This window comes from Lytechinus pictus, chromosome 4 (genome assembly GCF_037042905.1).
Source record: "Lytechinus pictus isolate F3 Inbred chromosome 4, Lp3.0, whole genome shotgun sequence".
Taxonomy (NCBI): Eukaryota; Metazoa; Echinodermata; class Echinoidea; order Temnopleuroida; family Toxopneustidae; genus Lytechinus; species Lytechinus pictus.
In genome coordinates this window covers 6014454-6034326 of record NC_087248.1, presented here as the reverse complement: position 1 = coordinate 6034326, position 19873 = coordinate 6014454, and the positions used below count along the sequence as shown (strand labels likewise).

Here is a 19873-nt window from a genome sequence, read left to right as displayed (position 1 = left end):
CTTTTTAGCTCATCTGAATGTTGAGGCTGGGGATGCTGTTCACACCCAAATATTCTTCAGGAAGTGCTGCGAATGTTATTTATCATAGCCAACAACCCCCTGCAAATCAGGTTGACAAGCAAAAATTGCTCGTCTTTTTTTTTTGTTTACCAACATCTCCTTCATTTTGGAACAATTTCAAAACAAAACACACATTACCCCCCCCCCCCCCCATTTAAAATCGTTCCCAGGGCCCTGAAGAAAGCAAATATAAATAGTTTTGATTCTCATCTCCATCACACTCACAAAGAACGAACCGACCAAGCACGTATAAATGTAAATGAACTAAAAGAACGGGAGTAGAACAAAAAACTAGCACAAACAATTTTTATTTCATTTTTTATTTAATTCATTCCTGTAAATCCATTATTTCAACATAGCCAGTGATATTTTACCACAAGATGTGTTAGACGGCCATATGCTGAGATAACTCTATTCATGACAGTGAAGTTAACACTATATAGCCTACATCTCCTTTCTATTCCGCACTGCTCCTCGTCACGTGATCACAACAATTGGCCAATAACAGCGGAGCTTTGGGATAAAATGTGTTTGCACTGCGTTTACCTTTTATAGCAGTGTATGAAAATCGTGAATAAAAAGGCATGTATCAAGTATATTCATATATTTTTCGTTATCAAAGACTCAATCCGCTTGGTGTCAGAGTGAGTGAAAGGTGCGAGAGGGCAAGATAAGCACGTTGGTCTAGATATATTGCTGCAGTTTATATCAAAGAATCACCCTCGTTCGTATCGGAAGATAGATTCATCTCATCATCGTTACAGCACACGGGTAACCATACCATGATTTTGTTTTCGTTTATGTTTCTTCAGTAACCTATATAGATACTGAACATTTATTATCGGAAATGTGTCAATTCCATATCAGAGTGTAGAGTTGTAGCTTTTAAAGATATTTGCATTTTCGTTACCATATAGTGTAGATTTTTATAATCCTTAAAAAAAATCAAGTCCTTCTTACACGAAGTTTAACCATTTTTTTTTTTTTTTTTTTTTTTTTTGGGGGGGGGTTAATTTATTTCCATTGTAGGGCATTATTTATCCCCAACGACAATACCATTGTGATATCTTGTTCACATGGAATTTTATAGTATTAAAAATGTGATTCGTTTCAAAATATATGCGCAAGATAATTAATGTCATTACAATTTCATGCAATCCTGATTCCACGATTTGACTATTAACCAGTTTATAACTAATGTTCTTCAGACCAGATAGATACGGTATTAAGCCAGTGCGTCATTATTTGGCAAAATTGTTATCCTAATCTATACGAATTATAAATTTGATTGGCATATTTGCATCTTTATACTAATAATTCAAATATTTCCTCCTTGTTTAGTTCAATGTTTCTTTAAAAATACATCAAATGAAAATCATTCGAAGATTAAAAAAAAAAAGAAAAAAAAAAAAATTAAAGGGATGATCCAGGCAAATTGCGGAAAATTGAAGTTTGATCAGTCAAAATCGGACAACAAATAACGAAGTTATTGAATTTTAAAGATATGCATTATTTCGCTGAAACAGGTCTAGGCATGTCTACATGAATATTCTTTAGGTGGGCTGATGATGTCATATCCCCGCTAGTTCTTTTGTATTTTATTACATGAAATTAGGTTTATTAAGAATTTTTCTATAAAAAACTACAACAATTGGATAAACAACTGATTAAGTGCATTATTTAGTTATTTATTGCTGCAACGTAATTCATTATATTGGAGACACATCATTTACACATATGAAAAAAATCAAACAATTATGATTACATGTAATAACATAAAAAAAATAATGTGGGTATGTGACATCATCAGCCCACCTAATGAATATTCATGACGACGTGCATATAACTGTTTAAAAAAATATAGCTAAACTTTAAAATTCAATAACTTTGTTATCTGTTATCCAATTTTGATGAAATTTTCAGCATTTTGCTTTCTGAATTGTACTCCATTTATTTAGATATAAATACTCTCAGCCCGGAGCATCCCTTTAAATTCAAATCTTACTTGTATAAGTTGTCCTAGTCCAGTGTTGTCTGTGTATTTTGTTTGAAATGTTTTTAGGCCAACAATCATTATAACAATGGGAATCATTGGAGTTCATTATATTGTGTAGGCTGAAAAGGAAACATTAATGAAAATCAAAATCATTCAAATTTCAGGTTCTATCACGAAATGAAATCATTCAATTTCACTGGAGTCATGATTTTTTTTAAAATTGAATTTGAAGCTTTACTGAAACAGTTTAAAAAACATTTTGTTTATCTCCTTTGCAGATCAAATACCACCAAAATGAAGGTGACGATTTTCTTCCTAGCTTTGGCGTTGGCAGTGTCGTTGGGATATGGTTATGATGAGGAAGAATTTGATGAATACATGCTTGAAGATATGCTTGGTAAGATCAATAAAATCCTTACTTTGTACATTAATGGTTGAGTGTGCGTTCGTTACCCCTTTCTGGAAATGTATGGAAAAGTACTTGGAGGTCAAAACCTAAAGAGGGAGTGCAATTGTCGACTTTCCAAAGAATGTTTACATGAAGCAAATACCATAACAATTATTAATGTATATATTTTTTTCCTGTTCTGTACTCGTTTTCATATTTGTCGATGTAAACAAAAAAAAAGCCTGAGGTTCATTCCTTTATTTCCTTTATTATACGATGGAGTTTAGATCTGAATATCTTATTGCTGCAAAACATGAGATTACCCAACACTTTCAAAAGTTTATCTTTGTTTTCTAACTTGTACAAGCCTGTGAATCAGTTTTGAGCACTTATTAAAAATATAAATAAATAATATATATTTACACCATCGCACAGACAAGTACGGTGAGAGAAGGGGGTGGGTGTGAGAGAAAATGATATGGAGAAACGAACATACGAAGAGAGAAAGAGGGACGGAGAGGGGTAGATAGATATAATAAATGGATGGATAGAGAAAGATAGAGAGAGTGTGTATTAACATGATTAAGAGGGGGAGAGAGGGAGAATTAGAGTGAGGGGGGGGGGGTTAGGGAGCGAGAGAGTTGGTATGAGGAGAAAGGGATAGTTTAGTATAATGGCATAATATTATACATGGTGTAAGGACGAATCTTTTAGTCTTCTGTTAGTCTTTTCTGGGGAGTATTTGATGGACATTTGTCGTCCAGAGCTGTTTAAATCTCATATTTTCTCATCAGTAATGTACGACAAAATGATCAATATTTTGTCCCATTTGTACATTGATTAATCATTTTGTTCGTCGATGTGCAATATTTGATTATGTAATAAAATGTGCAGGGGCTCAATCGTCTCGAATAATTACAAATGCATCGAATTCATTTTACAAGTGCTATTCGCAAAGCATATAAAATATTTCTCACACAATTATTATTAAGCATTATTTATGATGTGTGCGCCTTTCCTATTTGGCCCAAAACGCTTTTTATGTACATACAAACTAGAAAAAAGATGGGTTTTAAATGCTAGTCTGAAAATTGAATAGTCATGGCGACTGTCTAATCATAAGGGAAAAATCATTCCGGTATTTTGAAGCTGACGGACAATACAATTTATCTCTTCTACTTACCATGCTTACAGAAGATGATGATTTAGATTTGGATGACGTGGAGCTGCAGAACTGGTTTAAGAAGGCTTTCAACAAGGTGAAACATGCAGGAAAGACGATCGGGAATGACATAAAGAAAGGAGTCAAATCTGGGTGTGATGTCGTCAATCAAATTCCTTCACGTGATTTAGGTAAGTGCGCCATCAACTGTCATCAGTGAAACGGTATTCAGGGAGCGTTTCACTGACATCTCTTCCGACAACTTGTCAGACCTTCACCTTTAAAAAATTGACTTGCTGAAGTAACTGACGGATTAAAAAGGACTTTGTTTGACAAAATATTTACGAGGCCGCCATCATTTTCAAGCTTAATCGCTCACGATGGCGGTCTCCTGCATTCCTTTAAACTATGATATTTTCTTTCAAGTGAATAATATTTGTCAATGCTTATATGACTATTGTATTATTGTTTTGTAAAACTTGAAATGTTTTATGTTGCATGATTATCATAAGCTGATGAATGCAGAAATCAAATAAAATCAAAATCAAATAAAAAAAAATCGAATTTTGTCAAACGAAGTCCTTTTTACACCCTACAAGTCCCTTTCATTTACTCTGTGAAACATTTCCCACACCGTGTGGGTAATTGTCACTTAACATGATTTGAGTAAATAGTGTCAGATTATATTAAGATTGCACACTGAAATAGAAACTGACATCAAAAGTCTTTCATTGTTTTGCCATTGTTCAATTCTGTTTATTATTATTCTTTGCAAGATATCTGGGATGTTCAATAATATCAGGCTGATGAACTCACATCACTCGCTCTTTGTACATGTTTGTTCATGATGTTATGTTATGAAGTTTTAATCATCCCCCAACTTCTGCCCCGAAAATTAATTAAACATTATGATTTCATTACCGATTTTTGGAAGTCAAGACCATTCGAAACAGCACGTTTATCTGATTGAAAAAGTCACATCTTATCGATATGCTGATGCTCTTTTCTCTCTTAACTAGAATCAATTTAGTATTACAGATGTATTAGCAAAACTCCTTTTTATTTTCTAAAAATTGGTTTAGCCTATAGAATGTCAGTTGCGTTTCCGGAGATGATTTCAGAAGAAGACATGGAATATGGCCTCTATGAGACAGCTGATGTTAAGAAGCTTGTAAATGGCGTTCGCAAGGCTTGTGGCATCATTGGATAATTTCATCAACGTGAGTCTACTACAGGTAAGGAAGGATCCAAGTCCCCCTAAAAAAAAAGAATAAATAAAGGTTTTCACCCGAAATTTAAGTTCATTTCGTCCACATAAAAAATTGACAAGCAAAAGAAAAAAGAAAAAAGAGAGTTCTCGCTTTGAAAAAGGAAGGGGGGGGGGTGGACACTTGTGTGTCATAACGGCATATTTACATTACCGTACAAATTTGTATTATGCCTCTCAAGGGGGGGGGGGGGTACGGACCGGATGTGCCCCTAGTGGTCTACTATCTTATGATTCGTGAATGTAGAATTTTTAATTCATTTCAAACAAACTTTGTCTCTTAATGAATGTAGAAGTTTAAGAAAAGAGATAATTTACGCATTTTTCTAGATTAATGTACAATTTTAGACAATTTCAGTCCAAATAGAATAGTTTCTTTTAATATTTTTCCTGATCATAGAGCTATAACAGGCGCGGATCGAGGTGGTTGTGGAAGGTGCGGACAAATCCTGAAAATTTTGAAATCATACCGGTGCTTCACCCCATAAAATGCTTTCATTATGCACCCCGGAAAAATAGGCGATGACCCCCCCCCCCTTATTTTTTCATTGCTTGTCAATCTTTCCTAGAAACGAAATGCCTTCATTATCGGATTGCTGGTCTTCTTTCTTCTTCTCATTTTAAAAAGGAAAATTCGGGCCCCGTAAAGTCCAACTCTGGATCTGCGCCTGTGATATATATATATATATATATATATATATATATATATATATAAACTCTCTACAGTTTGTTTTATCGTAGGCATACAAATTCAATATTGAGTATGTTAATCATTACAATTGAGTGGAAATTGTTTGGAGAATATTCGATTGATGGCGCCATGGTTGTGGTTAGTGTCCAATAGCTAACTGGGCGTTGTGGCGTGCGCCTGTAATCCAAGCTATGTGGGGAAGTTACAAATTGATGCAGAGGTTCGAGGTTCGAGCCCCGGTCACGTCTTTCGGATGGTGACGTTAAAGGTCGGTCCCAGACGTAAATAATCATATCTGATTGATCCACGTCTGACAAAACTCAAATACACATACACACACACTCAATAGTACATCATCAGAGGTATTTAAAGGGGAAGTTTACCCTAACGAAAATGTTGTAAAATGTTGTAAAAAAAAAAAAAAAAAAAAAAATTATAATAATAGCTAAGAGATTCTTATTTATTTTTGATAACACATTTCAATTCTTGACACTCATGGTATTCTGTGGTGAGAGACTTAAACCTTTTTATTTTCCATATCAAATTATTGGTACATTTTGATATGAAGACTTATATTGATCAAGTATTTGACATGGATACTGTTGAAAAAAAAATAGCAAAAATATCCGTCCGTGATAACCCCTTTACCATGAGCTATAAATGAATACAGTATATACATAATTCTTTTTGCAACTCATCTATCAAGAACAAATTTGACTAGGTGATTTAATTAGATCATTATTCTACCAGTGAAATGGATTGTGAGGGGCTGAGACACTCAGTTTATGTTTCGCCCGTCGGTTACCTTGAACTTTTGTTTGATTAGCATATGAATACGAAACCATGACAACCAACTTTACTTACATGTATTTCTCAGAACACTTAATGGTAACCCTAATGCTAATGATAGATATACCATGAGGAAATCAATAGTCATTAAAGGTTTATTATGTTCATCCGATAAGAACCATATCAAACTTACCATGAAATCTTTCTAATGAGCGTCAATATGACTGACTAAGCTTCGAATCCAGTTCTTCGGATTGCGAGACGTCGCGCTCTCAACTGAGCTACCGCGCCTATTTGATATTTTATATAAAAACACCCAATTTCATTTTTACCTTGTAGATCACGAGTGCCACGGGCTAGTCCAGGTTACCATAAGAAAATGTAAAGGGAAACTCACCCCAATAAAAGGTTGATTGAATAAAAAGAGAACAATCAAACGAGCTTAATGCTGAAAATTTCATCGAGGGAGTTATTACATATACAAGTTTTGCTAAATTCATATGTATCGGTTGGTATGCAAAAGAAGGAATCGATAATATAACAAATTTCAATTTTCTACTTCCTCCCTAAAAATATTTAATTGAAATTGAAATAACATATTGCGATTTAATGTTTTCTTATTGTATTTGTGCAAGAATTGAAACATTGTATAATTCATACAATACAAAAATGACTCAGTGATTTGTTGACATCATCGACATATCAATGCACCAAGCATATAACTTCTTTATGCAAATTATTTTAAAATATCTTAAACTTTCCTGTGTTTTTTTTTTCCTTTTTATTCTTTTCTCTATTCTTGTTTGTTTTCTCCTTTATATTCAAATAAAATTCCTATTGAGATGGACTTGACCTTTTCAAATGGATGAGGTATACCCATCTTAATTCGGAATAAGAAATGAAAGACAGTTTCATTAAATAAAGAGTGTTTATTTTACTTGTTCTTTTTACAGGCAATAGCAAGTTCGCAGGATGGTGATCGATACAGACCTACCAAACTTTATTTCTTCACAAGTCCCACATCTGGGGCCTGTCTTACAAAGATTTGCGAATGATTCGATCAATCGCATACATGTAAAGCCAGCAACGTCAACATCTAAAATGCCTGTTAATAAATCAAAATATTTTCTAGAAATTATGTATATTCATACATTCACTGTATTTTTGGCAATTCAGTATGTTTCTCTTTGTTTCCAAAGAAAATTGAGCAAATTTCCAAAAGAAAAAATTATGACATTGATGGATTATCATATACTTGATTGATCGGATCAATAGTAACTCTTTGTAAGACGGGGCCCTGATATTTGGATCACAACCTTAGGTATCAAATTTACACATCGGACACTGGTGTAAAGATTGATGTGGTGTACTGTGCAGACGTTCTTGTTAACTTTACAACACAAATTTTGCAGTGTAAATCGAGCTCAGAAGAATAATCGTACGTTTACTTCAAACCGTTTACATCTCTCTCCGTGCAGTGAACATTAATCTACTAAATGTTACTTGAATATATCATTAAGGAATAAAGAAAATTATGAAATTAATACGTGATTATTTGTATGATCACTGGGTTTTGTTTTTTTTCTAGACGATTCAGCCAGAAAAAAACTTCTTTAAACTCCGATCGTAAAAATAGAATACCGCAAAATTTATTATCGATCAAAGCACTTCTGTACTTTGAAAGAGTGGGTCATCAAGACACACTGTTTAAGGTATTTGTATAATATTATCAAGAATCAGACATCATTAAATAAAAAGATAATAAATCAAATCTTATCTGGTGAATTTGAATACAATGACAAGATCGAACTTTGACACAAAGTATGGAATGGTAAATACTGTATCGCTCTCTGTGGACGTGATATGTAATAAAAATCAGCCATTAATACTTGAAACCATAAGTGACGGCTACTGTCGAAGAGTGATAAATTGTGGATAGATATAATGAGGCTGGATGAAAAGAACAGAAAAGATGAGATGCAAGGCACATAATATCAACCAATTACGAACGGAAAGAGAAGGAAACAAAGAGAGAGAGAGAGAGAGAGAGAGAGAGGAGGAAGAGGAGGGGGGGGGATGGGAGAGCGGGTGAAGGTGGGGGTAAAGAATGAATAATAAATAGATAAGAGAGAAACATAAAGGAGTTGAAATTTAGAAATAGGTGTATTGTAAAAAAATGCGAGAGATGAGAAAAGAGAGAAAGGAAAACAGGTGAATTGACATAGATAGAGGGAGAAGGTTGGTGAGAGAATGAATAAGATGGCACGAGACAGAGAACAAACATACATGTAGTGGTAAAAAGTAGAATGTTAAAAAGTGATCAAATGGTAACTGCAATTGTGAGTCATTTCATGAAGGTTTTCAGTTTGTGAAATCCATCATTATAATTGGCCAAGTAAGAATATTGATATTAAAGGACGATAACCATTTTTGCATGGAAGTTTGTCAGTGATAGTATTCCTCATGAAACGGGATCTTTTGTTATTTCATATGAGGGTCATGTTTCATGAAAACCTGTATAATAACAGATGCAAAATTTCTATAACAATTCTACAATCAGCCAATCAAAATAAAGGATTTCAGTAGTTTTCAACTATTATAGAATACGTGATATTATAACAAGTGTTATGAAATGGCCACTTGGTAGGAAACAGGTTCTTGATAGTATTTGGACAACACCGTTTTATCATAACATTCTAGTTTCATTTTGTATGAAAAATTAAGTTGGCTATCCAGTCAATCCGTAACCCGAATGTTAAACTTCAGAAAATAAATTATCTATTCTTCCGAATCAAGATCGAAACTACTCCTTAAGATCATTATAAATCACTGTAATTTGTCTTCCTTCACTAATTATCTAGAACAAAATCACGACGATATAAATTTATAACATTTTCATTTGATACAGCATTCGAAATACAAGATGATTTTATTGTTCCATAAATGCAGGTATAACATACATTTTTTGCTTCTAAATAACTTTCTGCGATATATACCCCCTTTGAGGTCATAAATTTATGAGCTGGAAATCTCGCTGGTGCCAAATTCACCCCACGAACATGACGAAATTGAGTTTATATTAATTTATTGCTCTATTGAATTTATTAATTTAACCTAATACAAATTTCATCAAAAATATGACACAATAATAAAACTTATTTTTTGTATATCCATGATCGTCCCTATATCTATCTACAGTCTAAAGACCCCTAAAAGCTACCTTTCCCAAAGTAACAATATAGATCTATTTAAAGGGACAAGAGTTGAACTTAAGTAATTTTGTAATGGTACTGATGCAATGTGAGGTGACGAAGCTGAGAAAATAATAAATCACTAATAATAAATCAATATACTTGTACATTGCACAGTAACATAATTAAACGTTTATTATCTTTCTTTTCAATCCACATAGTATGATATAAATGGGCTCTTTGAAAATGTGGCAAGTGCATAATTAACCAGCAAAAGAGAGAGAGAGAGAGAGAAAGAAAATTATCATTATTACCAGTATTCAATAGATACAAGGCGAATAATTCAAAAAAAGAAAATAGGATTTGTGCAGTATTGATCATTCCTACAGAACATCGATGTAAAAAACTGTTCACTGAAGAACATAATACAGGTTTAGAAACCAATCTGAAGGATATTTAGTCTGTTGGAATTCACATAATGTATGTTTGCTATTTTATGTATCATAGAGTAAAAGGAGATAAATATTTATGTGCAAATGTCTAAGTAAAAACGCACCGATTAACAATATCAAATAGATACATTTCTTATCACATACGCAATTACAGCGTATACATAAAAGTCTCAAAAACCCATTTTGCTTCGCTCGACTTGCCACCAATCTAAGAAGTTTACGGCTTCGGGTATCGTCGGGATGCAACACTTATGGTTAATTCATAAAGGTTCAAACTAGGAATTTTAAACCTATTGTTTCATTTTAAAACTTAAGAAATGCCGTCCAATGGCCTTCAGTCATGTTAGTCTCTTGCCACTGGAGAATGAGTGAACTGCCGACACGACTGCCGTGTAATCGAATCATCGGTAGGAAATGAACAGCACTGTACAGGATTATCCGGATCTACCCAGAATGTAGCAGATATGTGGGTTGAAGAGTAGGTAACAGGACTCAGAAATACACACTCCGTCGAGTCTTGGAAGCAGGTAAGGTTACCCTTTCCGTCGTTGCCGACCGTTGCGGTGCAGTGCAGTTCTTTCCATTTGGGGCCATACAGAGAGGATCGAAGCTCACACCGTGCCTCACCGGGAGGAAAGGTGACATCTATGTAAGCCACTTGGATTAGATTGGTAACGCGATCATCAATTGTTTCCCTCAGTGCTAGAATGTAGAACCCTCTATCGGATCGTACTATCTCCTGAAGCGACATGGACACCATCTTCAAAGTTTTGTTCCTGTTGGATTGTACCAGGACACGGTGTCTTTGTCCAGGTGAAAGGCACGACGTATCCATGATCCCATCCACGCAGAAGACACAGTCTTGATCGGGTGCAAATAAGTCGTAGGAGTAGGTGGTTTCACTTGAAGTGGTGTCATGGTGAAAGAAAACTGTGGCATCTTCCCCCTCGGGAAATTCATAGACTTGTCTTCCTCTTATGGAAGCAGAAGATATTCCCGAAGTAACAAGGCTAATGAAAAGTACTGCTAATGTGTGTATTAGCCCCATTCTGCTCGTACAAATAGAGTACTTCAGACTAGTTTTACCATTCAATTAAGCAAATATTACGTCCAAGGGCTATATACTAGCTCAATGTCGAAAATGTTCTCAACAAATGAAAGTTCCTCCCGGATAAAAATCAAGACTGCATAAACTTTTGAGTATATTACGAAATGCTTAAGTTGCCTGAAATTTGTGGAATGCAGTTCATCGCTTCAACTTTGGTAATACGAGAATAACGTGCAGTTGAAAGATAAAACGAAATCAATCAACGATGAACGAGCGAAGATTTTCAAAGTTTCTTGTAAGTGCAATTGTCTAATTTCCGATTGCTATGCACTGTCAAGAACACGTTTCAGGGAAAGTGGGTATTAGAAGTGTCATGCTGATTCTCCATACATCTCTCGTAATGCTCTTGTAAAACAATAAACAAAGCAAAGAACCACTTCCGTTGTTCAAACGAAGAGAAACTTAGTATGCACCTTTTTTTTTAATTGGAGCACCCACTTATCCAGATAATTTATCACGCAAGTCGAAACCTATCAGCTTAACTTCAAGGAAGAGTTTCGATCAAAATACTTCAAGAACGTGGAATATTTTACCCAATAAGTCCTTGTTTGAAATTTGTATACATCTTTTAAACATCCCATCATGATAAAATTTTACCATTCATCTGACATCACTTCGCGTTTTCAACTTCTGAAACTTATGTACATGTAGGCCTACTGGACCAAGGTCGTATGTCTTTTGCAAAAATGAGTTTATTGCTGATACTTGTACTAATTCAGTATAATGCAATGCATATATCTTGTGCTCGAATAATTTTACGTTTATAACGCAACCCATAGATGCCACCGTACAGGAGGGTGAATCGGGTCATTCGAGTGCACCCTCCAATCCAGCGTACATGTTTCCTCTGCATCTTCATACTGGACAAACAGCAAGACCGAGAATGTTCAAGAGAAACCGTTGCCAAAATTACATCATCAACAGACGACGAGCCGAGACAGGTAACCTCCCGACTCCTCTTTCAGAACGTTACAAGAGAAATAGACGCTTTGTATAGATGTTCACTGATAATTTATGATCTGTCAGTCCCAATATTATCTTCCACCTATGGGAGATTGAATGATCTGTACTTCTTAAGGGAAGATGGACTGACCTGTGGTGGACAAACCAGCTCAGCTGATCTTGAAGAAGGAGACCAGCTTGACATTCAGTGTGAAGCATCTCGGAGCAATCCTCTAGCTGTACTTAGATGGGTGTGGTCGAATTCAACATCATAAGATTCACAATTTGCGCCACCTGAAGAACACGAAGAAGCCAGTTCAACACTCATAGCAAACATCACCATTACACGATTACTCCACCATGAAATTATATTCTGTCTGGCAACGAGCACGGAGTTTCCAGGTTGAAGAGCTAATTGTTCACTGGGTCCATTTAATGTCATTCATCCTCCGGCAGTAGAAGTTGTTCCAGATCAAATTGAGATATCCTGGCCAATGGCAGTCTCCATGTCTTTCCAATGTTTGGGAGCTGGGTACCCACCGGTAGAAGGATACCATTGGCCTTGTTCTCCAGAAGAAGCCTTTGTACAATGTGTCTCCCATTCGAAAGATTTGACCGTATTCGTAAACCCAACAGAAGACGGAGAGGTTTTGAATATCACGTGTGAGGCATGGAACGCTGATGGAACTTCTAGACATCAGTCGTCCGTTATCGTTAGGCACGTAAATAAAAATGTATTACCCGATTGCGAATCTAATGATCCAAAATATGTTGATAGTCATGATAGTAAACGAGAAGATTGGACTACTCTTACGTATGACATGTATGATGAGGACAGTCAGCATGTCTCTCTAAATGTTCTACCAAAGTGAGAAGCACCGAAAACATCACTTTCCGATGGTCCTTGAACGGCGCAGCCATCTTCGAAAAGAAAGGGCAATATGTTTTGAGAGAAGACGATACTGAATGGACCTACATCATATCTTGCAGTATTCTAGAGAACTTGATGGGACCTGGTATTGTTACTTGTGATCATAGCACAACTCAAGAAGCTCAACAGAATTTAGTGGCATGCTACTCATTCTGTGATACGTTGAGTAGTTCCACTGAAACTCTAGTAAGTAACGAAGAAGTAGAAATTTTGACGAACGTAACATTTTACTTACACACCAGCACACCATCAAATATAACAACACTAAACTCTATCGCCGATGCATCCAAGACATTTTGGAGAATGTTCTGGAAGGTTGCCCTTGCTTTTGCAGTGGTTCTTGGACTTCTACTTTGTGCCACAATGGTTGCTTTAGGATGGCGAAAGTTGCTAGATTGGGGGAGGTACGAATCTCAAACACCTGCTGTCCAACTAACTGGTGTAGATGATTTGAAATCTACAGAACCGCGACCACCATCGTCAAGAGTAAGTGATTGTCCATTCTATGAGATTCCAAACGAGAGGCTTGATTTGGCATTGTCAAGTCTGAATGACTCACAGTCTAGTGAGGAAATCCACTGCCATTTCCGAGGAAACGTCGATAGCGTCCTGGAAGCTGATGGATCGTCAAGTGATTGTGCGAAGAGTTGTTGTTCTTCCAGTTCTTCTGATAAGAGGATGTCCTACGCTTATAAAGACGAACCACAGGATGAAAGCGGAGACCTGCAACATTATGAAAAGTGCCATGTCGTTTCGACCGTGATCGGAAAGCCTAGAAGCAAATATTTCTTTGAGAAAGTGATGGGAAACGAGTGAAAATACGAATTCTGCGACAGACAAGATAATGACGCTAAAAAATGTTTTTTTCAACAGCATCTGATGTAGATGATAAAGAATACTAGAAAACAGTTAGATCACGATCATCACCATCATTTTTATCATCCCCACAACCTTTACCATCTCCACCATCATCATCACCATCATCATTTTCATAATCGTCATTATCACCACTATCATTACCATCGGTGTGTTGGCTCAGTTGGTAGAGCGTCCGTCTCACAACCGGGAGGTCGGGTGTTCAAACCCCGGCCGCGTCAGACCAAAAGACGTTAAAAGATGGGAGTTGCTGCTACCCTGTTTGGCGTTCAACGATTAAAGGGATAGAGCCTCGTCGATCTGGCGCTGCACAGCGGCTGCCGGGCCCACGATCAATTGGGCAAAGCAAATTTTCGGAGTATTTCATTTCATGTCTATTTCGAACAATAAATTATGGATTTATCATTTATTTATCATTTATCATCATTATTATCATCATCCCCACCATAATCATCAATACCATTATCATAATCATCGCTATAATCACCGTCAGTACCATCAATACCATCATCACCATCCTCATCATTACTATTGTTATCACAATCAATTTTTTTGGTTAAAAAAAATCCTCTTTAAAATCCACACCCTTATCATCACGATCACCATCATTGTTAGCACTATCATCATTACAGTCGTTATAACTACCATCATCATCATCATCTCCATCAACAACATCCCTGCTATTTATCATGATTACGAGGGGGAATCCCTAGGTCTACACCCAATATGTGTTTTTTTTTTTTTCGTTTAGTGTCAGCATTCACTTCGTCTATGATGCCTTTTGTGCAATTGCTATGTCGTCCCTTTGCCAATTTGTCTAATTTCCAGTAAGACGATATCAATTTCATCCTATATCCATTTGGTCTAACACCGCTGGTTAGGTAAACTGTTTATGAACCTTATTTCAATTTGACAAAGTGCAAAAAAAAGTAAGTACGCGAAGTCATTATACCATCTGGACATTAGACCAAATGACAATTAGACCAAGTGAGTGATAGACCAATTCATGTTTTGACCAAATGGTTGATATACTCAATAGGTAGTAGACCAACTCTATTTAGACATGTTGGTGTCAGACGAGCTTATTATTATTGTTATTAGTATTATTACCTTCGAATTAGACCATTTCCTAGTAAACCATTTGGATAAAGACTGACTAAGATATTTCCCATTTCCTTCCCATCATTTCTACAAATATTTACATGAGATACATTCATTATTTACAATTTTCTTTATTCTTGATTTTTTTATTGACTACACAAATAATACCATCCGCTCATACAAGGTGCGACAACACTCAAATCATGTTGGTATTGGTATTTATTTTTCATATCACAATATTTAAAAACAATACGAGGTAGATGCATGTACGTAATAAAATCAAAGATATATTAGTGAAATGGGTAGGATAATATTGATTTTCAATTGAAAAGCACTGTTTACATAAATGCCATATTATATTTCATAATTATAGTTCTTTTAAGCAACTAATTACATTTGGAAGACGTTGAAATGTGTTAATATGGCATGGTCATGCGTCATATTTCTATCAAAACAAGACATAATTTATCATCTGAGTCAAACAGTAGAAAAAAAATGATATCATTATAAACCATCAGTAAACGATTTTAATCATTTTATAGTAGAGGTCGTCGGAAGTATAACTTTCGTTTTTCCGACGAATTGTCCATATTTTTTAGTATACCACGTGTTACATAATCATTATGTATAATAATCATGAATAAAATCTTTACTTCAGTGATCACCATTGATTGTCCTTTGTCTTTTGATGTTGTAAATGGCTTTCACTTGGGTGATGTATCACATGGTATGAATATTTGAGATGTATAGTAATACAATGATAATTTGACCACGAAACGAAAAAGAAAACAGCGGAATACCTGTATTGACTCTTACACTAGGTTATTACACATGAATGAGAGCAAGTTGATACATGTAGAATATAGATCGTAGCTACAAGAAGAAATGACTCGAATATAAAATTTACGTCGTGTTTACTACACCCCGAATCTGTTGGTGCTAGGTAGGGCTTCATGGATGTGGGATCAAATGAGATTTCAGGAACCATACTAGGCCTACTCGAACTTACAGGCTTTTCATATGACTGATAATTTCCTCTAAAATCAACACAAGTACTTTCATTTACATTAACTTTTGTTTCGTGTGAACAACACGAGACATCACCAAATTTACTCAACCAAAATGTCCGATGAGTATGTGTATGTGACATATCATGTTGGTTTGATTTTTGATGACGACATTTATAAGGGGCCTTCATTCCGTTTTGAAAACACGTTATGGTGGTATTATGTCCTCTTGTATCAGCTTTGCAGTGTACCTCACGCAAATGGGATGAGTAAGCACTATTTCTAATTTTACACGTTGCACGACCACGGGGAATGAAAACTTCTACCTCTTTCCTCAACGTTCTGTGGAAGTTATGCGGGTGATCAAACAAAATCAATTTGAATATATACACAGCAGCGTCCGAAATCTGGACATTAGTTATATGTATATTTACTGCAATAAAACCTCTTCTCGAATCAGTTTTTGTAACTGTAAATCTCATGGCTTGAGATTCGCTCATAAACCCAAGCGGATCATTTTGTCCATTTACGTTAAAAGGGCGTTCCAGTGAGTTTAAGTGAATAGTAAAGTAAGGGTGTACTTCGAGACTTTCATCAATGTCCCAGTGGAGTTCGAATGGTATATTACCAGCTTCATCAGCAATTAAAGTCATTCGTTCAATCGAGTCCACATCTGATGCAGATCCAAGTTTTACTAAAGATAGTGTTAGCATGGCGGACACAAAAAACAACAGCTCCGTTTGAAGTGAAGGCAAGAAAATATTAAACCAGCGATCCATCCTGGAGGCCATTATCTGAACAAGAAAAAGGTTAAAGATATATGGTACAACGAAATCTTATTTAAGAGCAATGGCTTGCATCTGTGCAATTTACAAGAAGTTCTCTCCAAACGGCTCTCAGATTTACATCATACTAAAAATGCCGGTGTTAACAGAAATTTAACTCCAGCCCGGTATCTACATGTATATAAGAAACATCAGATACGTTTTTAAACAGAACCAGACTGGCGTTAGGCTAACACCAGAAAGACATTTAAGCAACGCCAATTACTGTTGAAATAATATAGATTTAATTCTAAACTGGTGTTTTCCGATTTAGATACCGGGCTGGTGTTAAATTAATACCGGGGCATTTTGCAGTCCAGATATATTTCAAATAGACATGGCTAGAATTAGGCTATATCAAACTAAAAGTGGAATTTAAGTTATGTTTACACCAAAACCAAATTCTCTCGAATAAATTCGGACTGATTCTGTCCAAATATGGCATGGTTAGGATGGCTTCGGAACTTATTCGTCTGTGATTCGGAGAGCTATCAGAATAGAGACAAAATGGGTCCCGAATAGGTCCCGATGCACTGCAGACCCACAAAGAATTGACCCGAATAGATTTTGGCCATCCCGAAAAAAGCCGAATTCCAACCGAGTTTTGTCAAGAATTGAGGCAAAGGTGGCCAGAACCGACTCAAATGTGGCCCGATCGCTCCGATTACAGCCGAATGGCCATCCGCATGGTGACCCGAATCGGAACGAATATGGCCGTATGCGCCGAGCCCGGACCGTTACTGCCCGAATGATACGAAAAGGTCCCAATCTTGCCAAAATACTCCGAATGCCTCCCCTAATCCAACCCATTATCATTCGAATACACCCCGAATGTTGCCCGAATTAAATTTGTTGTGACTGCATTCGGGAGCATTTTGAAGGGTACTCAGCTGGTTTTGAACATTTCAAAACGAGCCGATATCTGCTGGTTTCCTCCGGAATGTTGCTGAATCCCTCCCGATATTAGCCACCTTTCGCAAACCTCTACAACGCGAGATTAGAGTCGGGTAACTCAAAAGTTAACGATTAATCATAGATTCGATTGTCTAGATTGATTGTACATTACAGTCAATACAATCAAACGTAGAAAAGTGTTCTACAATCATTGCTAAGCTTTGTGTTACAGGCCCTATGGATCTTGCTTTTCGTGTGCAAAGCTCTTTCATACGATACTAGCATGCCATGCCATGCCATTTGCCTGCCTGAGCTCGCGGTGGGACTGTACCTGTATCATGGCTATGACTCCAGCTGGCTGGAGACATGCGAAATGTAGATTATGACATGGATAAGAAAGTGGTTTTTCAAACAAATCGAGTACATATTGAGTAAGGAAAAACTTACCGAATTAAGGCTTAGATATAGATCATTACAGTTTATCGAATCGATATTGCATTGATCACTGGCAATTGATTCCATGGGTCAGATCACCTCTCCAGCCGAAACCATTTCGCATGCGTTGGTATATATATATATATGTACACAGCATGCAATAGGCCATAAACCGTCTGAATAACATCCAAACTTGCTTTTGACTTATTTCAAAAGTACCTCGCACATTTTGACTTTAACTCGGACTATCAATTTGCACAAGAGAGTGTCAACGGAACATTCTGCTAAAAATGGACGGGACCCTTTTCCTCAACCACCGAAACAAAAGCCCAACCAGCAAATGGTCCCCTACTACGTCTTTTGCACCATCATGTAAAATGAATTACCTCGTATGGACTGTGAATCGTCTTGCTGAATGTTGGCATTTTTATTCTCAGTCATGTCATCATGTTGTCTTGCAAGTCTTAAATCCAAGTGCGAACTTTAGAAGAAAATAAACAGATTGTAATTATATCATGGAACTTACTGGCTTTATTTGAAATTAATCGTGATTGATTGATTTTATTCGTCAAGAATATCACAGGAGTTTACAATGAAATTGAAGAATACCATGACAGCATGGCACATGACAGCCGAAAGGCTTATTTCCAATGGGGTCCTATTGTTAGTATAAAACATTAAACATACATCACTACGACAAGTACAGGAATATGGTAAAAAATACACATCCATCAGTCAAATAATTTGCAAATACCTGAAGCAAACAATAATCTACCTAATTTTAAAAAAGAATTGTATTTTATCATAACTACATTATCTACATTACTTAACACCAACTGTACAAAATGTGTGACTTTTACTGGGAATACTGTTCTCGAGTAGATTCCAGTTCTAGGTGCTTCTTTAATGCAATCTTAAAGTGAGGAAAATTTTTAACTGCTTTTACTTGATTACTTATATGCATAGATTCAAACAGTCATTATTGATTTCCATTGTAATTTTCTCCATATTCTCCAGGAATAATATTTGAATTTTCTAATAGAAATATACTGTCCTTTTCTCGTTCGTTCTAGCAAATTCGGCACCCCTGACTTACGATTGTTATAGTGTAACTGAGGAATGTCCCTTCCACCAGAGAATACTCTTACATTTAGAATCAAACAATCCCTGAATATTATGAAATCGACTCGATTTAAAAAGAATGATTGAGTGTTGGAGTAAATCTGTTGACACCCAGTTTGGTGCATTAACGAATAAAAATACCGCACAATGTGGAATTTCTGTTCTTGCAAATTCATCAACTAAACTTACAGTAAATAATATTTCAGTATAGAAACTTACCATTAAACAATATCAGTGATTACTGCACAATCAATATCCGAGCAAAATGAAATATTGAACGAATCATCAGCTATTTCATATCCCCCTTTTGGAGAAGCATGGACCTACAGAGTAGTAGGTCCATGGGAGGAGGGAGGAAGGAGAAGAGGGTACTTGAGTCATGAATTGTTTGCATTTTGCATTTCAGAATCAAAGTTGTTTGCGCCATTTGTAAACAAGATAACGTCAATTATAATTTTGCAGTTTATCTGTAGTTCTGCATGTAGGCCTACCATGTGATTGATAAATCAAACTATTTTATTGTTTTATGATACTCGTCTTTAGTTAGTCTATGGCAGTGATGAAATAGTTATCAAACAGTTTCGAAATGCCCCATCCAATATTTTAGGACACGCAGGACCCAAGGGTTGTGAATAAA

General features: G+C 36.0%; 2 protein-coding genes across 3 annotated transcripts; one reads left to right on the top strand and one right to left on the bottom strand.

Annotated features, from left to right (window-relative positions):
* Positions 1 to 663: 663 nt before the first annotated feature.
* LOC129258513 (uncharacterized) lies at positions 664 to 8254 on the top strand. Of its 2 annotated transcripts, none has more exons than XM_064098203.1 (5): positions 664 to 831; positions 2335 to 2453; positions 3639 to 3797; positions 4689 to 4841; positions 7307 to 8254. In XM_064098203.1, the coding sequence occupies exons 2-4, from the start codon at positions 2351 to 2353 to the stop codon at positions 4814 to 4816; spliced, it is 390 nt and encodes a 129-aa protein (XP_063954273.1). In that variant the 5' UTR covers positions 664 to 831; positions 2335 to 2350; the 3' UTR covers positions 4817 to 4841; positions 7307 to 8254. The 2 variants fall into 2 exon arrangements, with proteins under 2 accessions (XP_063954273.1, XP_063954274.1); XM_064098204.1 differs by having other exon boundaries at positions 742 to 831; positions 3642 to 3797.
* Positions 8255 to 14603: 6349 nt separating this feature from the next.
* Positions 14604 to 18306, bottom strand: LOC135153862 (uncharacterized). The gene has a single exon (XM_064098202.1). The coding sequence runs from the start codon at positions 16750 to 16752 to the stop codon at positions 15772 to 15774; it is 981 nt and encodes a 326-aa protein (XP_063954272.1). The 5' UTR covers positions 16753 to 18306; the 3' UTR covers positions 14604 to 15771.
* Between the last annotated feature and the right edge of the window lie 1567 nt (positions 18307 to 19873).

Excerpts from the sequence above, each read along its gene's own strand:
- LOC135153862 (XM_064098202.1), bottom strand. The coding sequence starts at position 16,752 with ATGGCCTCCAGGATGGATCGCTGGTTTAATATTTTCTTGCCTTCACTT.
- LOC129258513 (XM_064098203.1), top strand. The coding sequence starts at position 2,351 with ATGAAGGTGACGATTTTCTTCCTAGCTTTGGCGTTGGCAGTGTCGTTG. Across the intron at positions 2,454-3,638 it reads CATGCTTGAAGATATGCTTG|AAGATGATGATTTAGATTTG; the intron begins GTAAGATCAATA and ends CCATGCTTACAG. Across the intron at positions 3,798-4,688 it reads AATTCCTTCACGTGATTTAG|CCTATAGAATGTCAGTTGCG; the intron begins GTAAGTGCGCCA and ends AAATTGGTTTAG.